The sequence below is a fragment of the Drosophila willistoni genome, chromosome 3R, assembly GCF_018902025.1.
Source record: "Drosophila willistoni isolate 14030-0811.24 chromosome 3R, UCI_dwil_1.1, whole genome shotgun sequence".
Taxonomy (NCBI): domain Eukaryota; kingdom Metazoa; phylum Arthropoda; class Insecta; order Diptera; family Drosophilidae; genus Drosophila; species Drosophila willistoni.
This window is the reverse complement of record NC_061086.1, coordinates 3,486,557-3,498,895: the sequence shown is the minus strand read 5'-3', so window position 1 is coordinate 3,498,895 and position 12,339 is coordinate 3,486,557. Positions and strand designations below refer to the sequence as shown.

Below are 12,339 nucleotides of genomic sequence, written 5' to 3'. Positions count from 1 at the left end.
TCTGCTCGGATAGCGTTGCAAAAATACGTTTTTTCATGATCGCGTTTGGCAAAAATTATATATGCAATCGATAGGAAATACTTCAGAGATTATGAATCCGAAAAAATTTTGAAATCGGTTGAGATTCATGGGTGCTAGAGGCGCCCAAAGTTGAGTCATTTTTAGTGAAAAGGATAAAATGATAATTTTAAAAAAAAATCGCAACTTTATAACTGAATATTGGGCGATTTCAACAATCGATCTTGGATTTTTTGGTTTTATCTGAAAAGTATGTTCTTTATTAATAGCATGTTTAATAAATATTAATAATTACTTAAATAGTTATTGAACTAGAAGCGTTTAAAAATGTACTAAATATTGGCATTTTTTGAACTTTGATGGAATAAAACTAGCAAGACTCAACGAGTATCGATATCGGACTACATACACTAGGTAGGTGAAATATTTACTTATCAGATGTATATAGTCCCAATATGCGGAGACCTGCGACAGCGATGTGTAAGCCATAAAACTAAGGCAACCTCGCCTAAAAAATGCGCTGCAGGTATAAGGAAGAAAAAGAGCGCATGCGTATTGGCCTGTAGCTTCTTTGTATTTAAATGATAACATTGCGTAATGCTGTTTTGCAAATACTATCTGTTTGTTTTGTTCAACGTTTACAAGAAAACGATAGCTTCAGGGTGCTAAGTACACTGACCCACTAAGTACACTGAGGAAGATGCGTTTTCCTTATTTATGGACCTAGGATTGACGAAGGAGACGTACGAAATTTTAAGGAGTTCCTTAAAAAGTCATAAAGTCGACGTTCTTCCCGGATACAAAAAAATTGGATTCGCCAAAAAGGAAGCAGTACCGGAAAATAAAATTATAGCAGAGGTATCTGTAGAAATAAAACTCCAGGATTTAATGGATCACACTGCGAGACGTCTTGTTGAAAGTAAAGAAAGAGGTGGATCTTCTTCCCGAAAATTTGACATTACTCAACAAATGGGGATGTGATGGATCATCTGGACAAAGCGCCTACAAGCAGATTATACACACAGAAGACGAAGCTATTTCTGATGAAAATATGTTCATGGCTTCTGTAGTTCCTTTGCGCCTAAGAAGTGAAAGTTCTGAACATTGGAGAAATCTTCGACCGTCATCGACCCACTATTGTCGGCCTTTGTTATTCAAATATGCAAAGGAGTCCTCGGAATTAATCAAATCAACTGTTGGCGACATCAAAAATCAAATAAGCCAACTGAAACCTGCTGTTTTCCAAACCAAGAGTGGAAAAACATTTACGGTTAACTTTGAGTTTTTCCTGACAATGATAGATGGAAAAGTGTTAAAAGAAATTATAAACACTTCCTCAACGTTAAGGTGTCCAATTTGCAAAAAAACTCAAAAAGAATTTCAGAACTTAGACGATTCAACGAGTGAGGAGAACTGCTACGAATATGGAATTTCTCCGTTGCATTGCAGAATTAAGTGTATGGATTTTATTCTGAAGCTAGCTTACACACTTCCTCGGCCAGGAGAAACAAAAACGGATAAAAAATCTCGTGAGGATATTCAGAGCAGGAAGGAGATTATACAAGCTGAATTCTCTCGGAAGCTGGGACTGAAAGTTGACTGCCCAAAGTACGGATACGGAAACACGAATGATGGAAATACTTCAAGGAGATTTTTTCAAAATGATGAAGTGACATCTTTTATAACAGGTGTTAGTCAAGAGATCATTAAAACGTTGGCTGTTATCTTTTGTCACATTTTCAAAATTAACCTAAAAAAAAAATTTTTTTTTAATTTTTTGTTTCTTTTTGTAATTATGTTAAAAAATCAAATTAAAACATTAAAAAATGTTACATACGTCTAAAACAATGAAAAATTCCATTTGTTATTGAAAAAAACCGGGTTTCGATCCATTTTTAAAGGAAAAACATGCTTGGAAATATTTTCTGACTTTGACCTTGAATATTACAGCACCACGAACACTTTTGACAAACACTCATTTCATTTTGAAGCTTAAGGTATTCTTTATCATATGCTTTTTAAATTTTTGAAATCGCTTTATTGGTTTAGACGCTATGATTTTTGCAATGCTAAATGCCAGAAGGCCCCACTGTGCGACGACTGGGGATCGGATTGAATCCCCACGCTCCCCAATCAGTTGAGGTTGAGTCAGTTTGAATTTAGTCGCCATACAAACCACATCGCATCGACAACGCGGAAAAAACGCGTCCACGGAAATCGGTGTGAAATACAAATACGGAAAGAGAACTGTTTCTATACGTATATTATCCAATTAGAAAGCAAAGAAATTGAAAGAAAGTGTAAGTGTCCGAATCGGTTGAATGTATCTTTTTTTGGCAAACACCCAGACGTTTGTTGTGTTTTGGTGTCTCGATGACATTATCAGCGATCGAAGAGTTCGCGCAAATTGGCAAATGTCAATTGGATTTCCCTTAACTTAATTTTTCGATCGACTTCTCATGCTTAAATGCAAATCAAGTGATAAACGATCGTTTCGAAATTGAATTAACAGGCGTTCAGCTTTCCAACGGAGGAGGATTCCCCCACCAGCTAGATCTACTCTACCCATATCGTCGATCGTCTCCGCCTCTTGTGGTTGACAGTCGTCCGCATTTTGTTGTGTGTGTTTTGTTTTTTGTTTTGTTTCTGTTGTTGTTTTTTTCTCATATTCATACAAATATATATATTCAATTTCATTTAGCTGCTGTCGTCGTCGTCGTCGTCCAGCTATTTCAATATTCAAATACATGCGATCAAAGTCAAGCTCAATCTTTATTGCTGAGCGCCTTGCCTGCAATGCCCTCAACTCAGAAAACGGTGGGGCGACAGCGTCGACGATGGAGGAGGAAAGGGTGGTGGCAGCAGCAGCACCAGCTCCGCCATACAAAATCATTAAGATTAATGCGCTAAATGAACGAAAAGCTAAATATTGAATAATAATTGGCTACTGGTTTATTTTGACGTCCGATCATCGCGCCTTTTGCCTGACCCAATTTGCTTATTCGAAGGCATCGATATGAAAATAAACAAATTTCATTTTGTTTCTCCATTTATTTTTGCAATGCAAAATATATGAGGTCTCCTTCTACCTCTCTCTCTGACTCTGTCTCTTTTTTTTTATAACATATATGTATTTACTTGCCTTTTTATAGCATTGCATTCATTGTATGATGTCAGAGCATCAATTTGTGTTGACATTGAAAATTTTCTGATAATTTAAAATATGTTAACCAGTCTCAGACTCCAGGATATTGGTTGGAGTGTTCCACAAGTAGGTCGAATATAAATTATGTATGTCATTTAGTTAAAGGATTGATGCAAAACCACCTGTTGGGTTGACTGGCACAACGTAAGGGGATATTCAAGACCGATTTCGCCCCACAATTAATTTTTATATCACTTAACTAGATCCGCCACTGGTTCGGAGCGGCATTAATGTCTCCTGTTATTCATGAACTCAAGATCATTTCGCAAAAGTTCAACGACGCAAAGTTATTTAAGAGTAAAAAGCATCATATTGTTAATGGACATCAAATTATAATTCTGTATGGAAAATGAGAACAATGTGAAGGTTAACTAAAAAACGAAAAAAATAGCATTTACAAGGCAAAACAGATAAAACAGCACAACAAAAATTAAATGGAATACGTAGGTATATTAGACAAAAGAGAGAAAAAAACACAAACATTTATTCTATAGCAATAAATGAAGGCAGTCCGCACACCTACACACATTTCATGAAGAAGCTAAGCACAGTGGGGCAAAATATAGGACTAGGCAGTCAAAATTCATAGACGTATTTGATGATGATCAAATGGTAACAGGCGATAGCAAGCGTTTACCAAAAAAAAAAAAACATTCCAGTCATCTGTCTATTCGGCCTATCCTATAGTACTATATTTCTATTTAATAACACATTATTGAGGTAGCAAAACAACAAATAAGACTAAAGACATACATATATATTTCTAGTTCTCCTTCTCAACGCCCGAATGATTGCGACCTTGTAGATCTATTTATAATCAATTTTTGTGTGTTCTTTTGGCGTTTTTGTGTGTGTTTTTACTTTTCTCATTCTCATCTCATAAATGAATCATTTTTACGATCTTTACGATTCAAACTTTCGCTGTGACTTTGTTCGAGGAAAAGCGAAAGCCTCTTCCTCCGCCCCTCGTTTGGTGATCTTTAGTGAATGATGTGAGAATTAAATATTATATATTTGAACGCGTTCAATGTTACAAATTGTATGCCCTGAACCTGACAGCATTTAAATAGACATATAGATATACATATTTCCAACATATATATGCACATATGTACATATGTCTTTTACTTAGTTGCAAAACTGTTTTGATGGCAACAAGTCTTGACCATTTGGATCGATCGGTGCCACATCAAAGGCGGCAACTTCATCGGCATCGGCATCGGTAAAAGGCAATTGAGTTTTAGCAGTTGCAGCTGCAAATAAGATTTAATTGATACATATGGCCAAGCGTGAGTGATTGAAAGCCCCAACTACATAAAGGCAATTTGACAAAATATATATAATAGACAGAGAGAGAGAGAGAGAGAGAGAGAGAGAGAGAGAGAGAGAGAGAGAGAGAGAGAGAGAGAGAGAGAAAACACCCTACAGAAATCAGAGAAAACCCACAAAGAGTCAGGTTTTATTTAAGTTGTCTCGCCGCGTGCTTTAAACTTGTCAAATTTGGTAGAATCATTTTTGACCGGTTTCCACATCAAGTGTGTGTGTGTGTGTATATGTGTGTGTGCTCTCTCCCACTAGAGATTCCATTATACCAGATTGAGTAATTTTCAAATGGCTATAAGCAAAACTCGAAATTCAGTTGCAGAAATATCAAGTAGTAAGAGACACAAGCCTTTTGTATCATTTGGCGGCTGGCGTAAAAAATAGCGCAAAAAACTGTCAAACTTAATTACGCGTTGAAGCGCAAACAAATTGTAAATACCTAGACCCACGAGGTAGGGCGGACTGCCGAGATAGTTCCATAGAACGAAAACTAATTGCCTTTGGCGTTTGACTGATAAACTAAACAATGACTTAAAAAAAAACCAAATCAAAATCGACACGCGCTGAATGCACACACCATAAAAAATAAAGAAGAAAGGAAACAAATAATCATAGTTGGGTTAGGCCTGGGGTCCGATCTGTTGCCAGTTTTGTTTTCCAGTTGACATGATTTATGCGAACAACAGTCCAATTCGCCTAAATTCCAGATCCATGATGGCCACATGGAGGGGAATGTGAGGGAGGAAGCTCTTCATAGCGTAACAAATGGGTCATGATTTCTTTTTTGTGATTAATGGCCAACGATAACAGAAAATTGAAAAATGTATGGATATCCATTAAGCATATTTAATGTTATGATAATTTGTGAGATCATACCCACACTTGTACAAACTTCTGATCTTCTAGAGAAGTAACACAGCTTGGTCGTGGAACTCTTTTTAAACTTCTCCCACACCTGATCTTTTACGAAGTTACCTTTCACATTTTACCCCCGTCAACTGAACTTTTAATGCAATCAAGCCAAGACTTATGATAATTGCAACTGCCAACATTTGAAGCCAGACAGTCAACAATTTCAGCCGTTGCACTTGTCACGCTCAAGCACATTTCGACGGACTCAAAACCCACATGATTACATACTTTATGAAATTCTTCAGAAATATATTCAGATAAATGGAGGTTTATACAAATGTATTGCCCACGCGTTTGCTTGAACTTGAAATTGTCGTCGATGATATGATGATGATGTAAACGGTGGAATCTATGCACCGGAAGTTAACGTCACCATTTGTTATTAGCAAGTAAATGCGATTAATCAGACGCTTTACTACACAGCAGAGCAGAAAGTCGACGAGATGTGGGCAAACCTCAAAACTGTCGCATATAAGTCACCGGCTTTTGCATAACCGGGTCAGACCTAACCGCGTAGAGCTAGGGCCTCTCACATGTCAGAAAAGAAAAAAAGTTGTAACTAGAGATCTTGGGAAGCCAAGCAGCTGTCATTGCCCCCTTTGAAGACTACGCAACAAAATAATGCTAATACGCCATGTGTCTCCTAAGAAGATGTTTACTTTGGCTCGGCTAGAAGTAAGCAAAGCAAGTGATCATGATGATGATGATGTTCTTTTGCCCTACCCATTTAATTGCGCAATTTGTTTAGCATTTCAGCGATTCTTTTTGTGTAAAGTGTGAAACTCAACGGAAATGTATCTGTATCTCTATGAAAGTTTCCCCCATCACCATTTCGAATGCCGTTAAGTTTTGTTTGAGTGTTTTCCATGTACATATGTAAGACAAGACATTTTGGCATGTGATTATCTCATCAGAGTTTCAGTTGCCCCGTAGGCTTAATAAACATGCATAGCAGTAGGAGTAGGAGTCGTAGCATCTGAAAGATAGCCAGAAACTGGTTGCATTTGCATGTGCCAACATTAAATTGGAGCTTGCGCCGTCATCGTGCATGTTGGAAAGACCGTTTGATTAATTTAATAACAATGCCCGGTGGCTAGATTTATGCATATGTCCATATACATATATACATTGTAGCTGGTAGATGCATATCAACCTTTGAGCAAGACTATAATTTCAATTTTCTATTGCTCATTGACTGATTGAACCTTTGGGTTATATACAAACATACCTAGTAGATACTAGATTCTAGATACTAGATGTATATCTTACGCTTACGTAAATTCAATTTTTCAATCTATTGTTTGTTTCTCTTCTCTCTTTGATTTTTGCTATTTTTAAATTCCAAAATAGAAGCAGAAAAAAAATTCATTCGATCTTATAAACATATCTGCGATTTTGTTGTTGTTCTGTTAAATGTTAAGGCATCCATCCATTGACGTCATCATAAATATTAGTTTTAACATAAAACCTCAGGTTTATTCTCTAAGATAAGAAAGCACAAAGAGAGGATACCAAAACAAGAAACAAAATTGCTAATGCCAAAAAAATGTGCAATACAATTCTTCAGATATTTTCCGATGACCAATAATAGTTCAGCGAACTTGCAATATGATCATATTGGCAGACTGAAATTTATATCACATTGAGTAGGTTTTCGAGTTGATAGAGAAATATATTTATTGTTTATGTTTTTTGTAAATATTTCAGTTTTAACACCAAACCTAAATCACAGGAAGAGCTTGCACAATGCCAAAACCATTGGTCAATTCCTGTTGCTTCTGCCAATCAACTAAAAATGGCTCCTACATATCTGGCCTTCTGGCCATTGTGTTGTCAATTATAACCATAGTTGTCATATTCACGACACGAGTGCATTTCAAGACAATTGTCTTTGACTTTATACCCAATGATATAGTGAAAATTATTTTGGTAATCAATCTATGCATGACAATTCTTATATCACTTCTTATGATTGCCGGCGTTCTGAAGGTAAGCCAGTTGAAATTATGACCAACAAGAAAGACATTAAATTATATATTCGATTTGTGTTTTCTCTGTGGTTTCTGTAGCGCAATCATTACCTGATGGTGCCTTGGGTAGTGCTGGGCATAATGATTGCTATTGGACTGCTGATTTCTGTCATTTACACGGCAGTCGTCTTTTTCATCGATGGCTTCGTACTGACGGGTGTTCTATGGCTAATCTTCGGTCTGATTTGTTGTGGTAAGTGGAGACTGAGAGGCGGAGTGAGTGGAGGTGCGGCACGGTAGCCACAATTGAGAAGGATTATTAGCAGCTGCAGCAGGTTCTCCTTGTGCGGTTTTAAGCACCGGATGGGCGTCTCTCGTGTTTTATTGACGCATTTATCATCCGTTGATTACTCGTGTTCTGAAATGGCAAAGTGTCGGCACCTCAGGCCCCAATGAGAGGCGTGCGAGCAAACAAATGAGGTGCTAGGTGGTTGGCCAAGCAATTTGTTTGAATGCCAACAGAAAAAATAAATGGCCAACTCCAAAGTGTGAAGATGTTAAGGCCACGTTAAGAGCAACATTTTGTGCTATATGGAAATTGACAATAAAATTGAATTAAAATCATTTCGACATTGAAGAGAATATTGGCAAATTTAAAGCCTTATTTAAAAAACTATCCAAAACTCCCGTTGAATTTCTTAAAACATGGCTAACGAACTTTATTTTTTTTTTTTTTAATATAGACGTAGTCGTACAACGCTCAGTACGAACAAGTGGCCTATATGACACCAGGCCCGGGCCTGTTACGAATGACCCTAAGTAAAGTTAATGTTACAACCTCTACCCACTCTGACCTAAGGGCATAGGCGTATTACATATATAAACATAAATTAAACTAAAGAAATAGAAAATATTAAATGTAATGAGATAATAGGTTACATATAAAAAGAAAACAGGATAGGTTTAAATAAAGATGATTACAACTAATTACGAGCGAGGAATGACAAGATCGCAGTTTTAATACCCGGAAGCGATGTTTCGGAACCGATAACGTGCCAAAGTCTGTTGTAGTCACTACATAGTATACGAAAAGGTTCATGCAGAGAATAGTTAGTTGTGCAAGTGGGAAGTATAAGCGGTGTGAAATTGCGGGTCCTTCTAGATGGAACAGAAATGTTAATTTGGCTCAACAGCTCGGAAGAGTCAATCTCACCATTCAAAAGTTTGTAAAGAAAAGTTACACCAAGCATTGTTCTACGATTAGTTAAAGAAGGAAGGTTAATTAACTGAAGTCGACTAGAATAAGATGGAAGTTGTACAGTTGGATCCCAGCGCAAATCACGAAGGGCAAAGAGTAAAAACTGTTTTTGTACAGATTCTAATTTGTTTTGATAAAACTCATATTGAGGAGACCAAACACAAGATCCATATTCTAATATGGGGCGGACTAAAGAAGTAAAAAGTATTTTGGTAATATATGGATCCTTGAACTCCTTCGACCAGCGCTTCATAAAGCCAAGAACACTCTTAGCCCTACTAACAGTAGTCGATATATGCTGATTAAAACTAAGTTTGTGGTCGATTAAGATCCCCAAATCTTTTACAACCAAGGAAGTATTATTAATTTTTTCTAACGGGAAATTATTTAAAAAGTAACTCGTTAATTGGGGAGAACCTCTATAAAAAGACATAACTTTGCACTTAGAACAGTTTAGAGATAACAAGTTAGTCCTACACCACCCCTGAAAAGCATTCAGGTCAGCTTGCAAGGTATGACATGAGAGAGAGTCTACGATGCGATTAGCGATTTTTACATCATCGGCATACATAAGAACTCTGGAATTTAAAAGAACGGTGGGGAGATCATTAATAAAAATGGTAAATAATAATGGGCCAAGGTGACTGCCCTGTGGGACTCCCGATTCAACACAAATGATCTTAGAAAGAGAGGATCTAAAAAGAACCCTCTGCCTCCTATTGCTTAGATATTGTAAAATCCAAGCAAGCAGAGCATCCGGAAAGCCAACTAAATTCAGCTTATGTAATAGTAAGGCATGGTTTACCGAATCGAAAGCCTTACTGAAATCCGTATATATAACATCAGTTTGCTTTTGTTTCTTAAAACCTTGGATTACAAAAGATGTAAACTGTAAAAGGTTAGTTGTGGTAGACCTATTCTTGACAAACCCATGCTGGTATGGCGAAAAAATAGATTTACATAAATGCTGTATTTGAGACGTCATAATTTTCTCAAACAGTTTAGGTATCGCTGACAATTTAGAAATTCCTCTGTAATTAGTGACGTCGGATTTATTGCCACATTTGTGAAGAGGTAAAATGAACGAATCCTTCCATATAGTTGGAAACTCGGACAGTGTAACGGACAACTCAAAAAGCTTAAGTAAAGGCGAGCACAATGACTCCGCACAGAACCTCAGGACACAAGCGGGAATACCGTCTGGGCCCGGTGAGTATACCGGCTTAATCGTCATTAGTTCCTTAGCTACCGAACTTTGCGTTATAATAGGATTAAGAATACAGTTGGATTTCGTTATAGGATATGGATATATCTGGCTAGAGTTGTACTTAGTAGATATGTACGTAGTCGAGAAGAAGTTAGCAAATAAATTAGAAATAGATTGATCAGAAGAGGCCGAATCATTATTAAAAACTGCAAACGATGGAAGGGAGACAGAATTTCGCTTTGAGTTAACGAAACTATAGAACTCTTTAGGATTTTCGGAGAATTGCAACTTGCAACGTTGTAAGTAATTATTATAGCATTTAGAATTAGAAACAATAAAATTCGATTTAGCAACCAAGTAACGAGACAGATCCGATGATAGACCCGTGACTTTATATTTTTTGTAATACCTAGACTTAAGATTCTTCAGTTTTGACAGCCCCCGCGTAAACCATGGTGATTTTTGCGTCACCACAGGAGACACTAGGGGTACACAGTCATTAAAGATCGAGTCAACAGTGGTATAAAATAAAGAAATGGCGGAATTCATATCCGTACAAGTGTATAAATTAGTCCAATCGGTATTAAGAAAGGCATTGTTTAGTGCGACAAAGTCAGTCTTCCGAAAACATCGGGTGCTTACCGTAGGATCACACTCGGAGATGGGCTCGCGGCTGGGAAACTCAATAGATAACTCTAAAGTTGGATGATAACTATCCTCTGGTAACACCATTGGACTAGTTCTAGATACTTCACAAAAGCTAGGATCAGAAGTAAAAATCAGATCCAGAAATCTGCCAGACGTATTAGAAATCGAATTCAGCTGGGCCAACGAAAGCTCAAGCAGACCATCAATAAAATCATGACACCCAGAGGGCAGCAACGTTTTGCTACCATTAACTGTTGACCAAGTCATAGTGGGCAGGTTAAAGTCCCCTAGGACAATTAATAAGTCTCTGTCAGAAAGTAGTTCAACTATAAATTTAATAGAATCTAAGTGTAGTAAATAGGTTGGCCATTCCGATTGGGGCGGAATGTAAGAACAGGTAACAAAAATGGAAAAACGACTAAAAGATACCTTAACGCATATAAATTCGATAGTACTTGAGACAGGTATTGTTATCAGACCCGATGATAGGGCGGAATCTACAGCAATAAGAACTCCACCACCCCTACGATCAGTACGATCACGTCTAAAAATATTGAAATTAGAGGGTAGAACTGTGGCGTCAAAAACGTCAGGTTTTAACCAAGTCTCAGTAAAGACAATTAGGTCAAAATCAAAAGACAGACTATCTACAAAGAGTTTAGTAAGTTTAGTATTAAGGCCTCTGACATTCTGATAGCCGACAGAGAAGGAAGTTGTTAGTTTTTTGATAGAGTAGAAGAAGGAATAGATAAGGAAGGAGTGGGAATAGATGAGGAAGAAAGAGGAATAGATGGTGAAGGAATCCTTGTTTGGCCCCGTGTCTTCTTTTTTCTGGATGTAAACTCCTTCACAATTAAGCTTTTCGGCCAGAAGCTAGAACTGCAGATACAGATTATGATGTAATCTAATCTTGGAGAGCTTCTAATTCATTTTTAAAGTTTTTAATTTTAATTTGCACTAAAATTTCGAAGTCCTAGTGGAATGTCGTTTTTGAAGCTAAGTTCGAATCACTTTTTTTTTTGTCTACTATAACACAGGATTGCCGAAATTTATAAATATTTAGGTATACATTTTCTAAACTGGAAAATAATTTTTTTTTTTTTTTTGTTTTTGGTTTTTATAAATTTGTATGAAAATTTGCATTTACTTTGTATTCCACTGTCTCAAAGGCAAATGATTTGAAAATTTCGCTCGGAATTGAGTCTCAAATCCGATTAGGACAAAAACATTTGGAAACAGAAACGAGAACAGGTCTGAATACCTTGACTTCTTTTTAAAAACTTTACGATCGTTTGAGAAAACTAAGTTAAACTTGGTCATTCCCTGTAATCAAGACCTGTTCAGAATTCAAATATAGTGATTCAACATTAAATAATTGGTTTTGGAGCTGGCCTAATTCAAATAAAATGTTTCGAATGGGTTCGAATTGTTTAATCTAAATTTCATATGATTAAAAACTTCATCTGCTTTTTTCTTTTTAGCTGTTTTAACATATTGTTGGTGTGTGGTCTACAGCGAATATGCCAAACTCTCTGAGGAAAATGAACGTGGACGATACAACAAACAGCCATATCGTCGTTAGGAGTTGCTTTCCATCTGCTCACATCGCCATCAGCAATCCTCTTCATTGTTCCATTGCTACATTTTAGTTAATTTACGATTCAAAACTGCTTGTTCTTAATTTAGTTTAACTAATAATTGTAATGTAATTAATTATTAATACGCGTGGCCGATTAAATTGTCGAATTTATGAAATTTACATACTTATATGTTGCCCGCCCTCTTAAAGTGCAATCGA

General features: G+C 36.8%; 1 protein-coding gene across 1 annotated transcript; it reads left to right on the top strand.

The window, feature by feature from the left end:
• Positions 1-2,181: 2,181 nt before the first annotated feature.
• Positions 2,182-12,300, top strand: LOC6650920. Its single transcript, XM_002072731.4, has 4 exons — positions 2,182-2,318; positions 7,166-7,447; positions 7,528-7,681; positions 12,023-12,300. The coding sequence occupies exons 2-4, from the start codon at positions 7,205-7,207 to the stop codon at positions 12,121-12,123; spliced, it is 498 nt and encodes a 165-aa protein (XP_002072767.1). The 5' UTR covers positions 2,182-2,318; positions 7,166-7,204; the 3' UTR covers positions 12,124-12,300.
• The last annotated feature ends 39 nt before the right edge of the window (positions 12,301-12,339 follow it).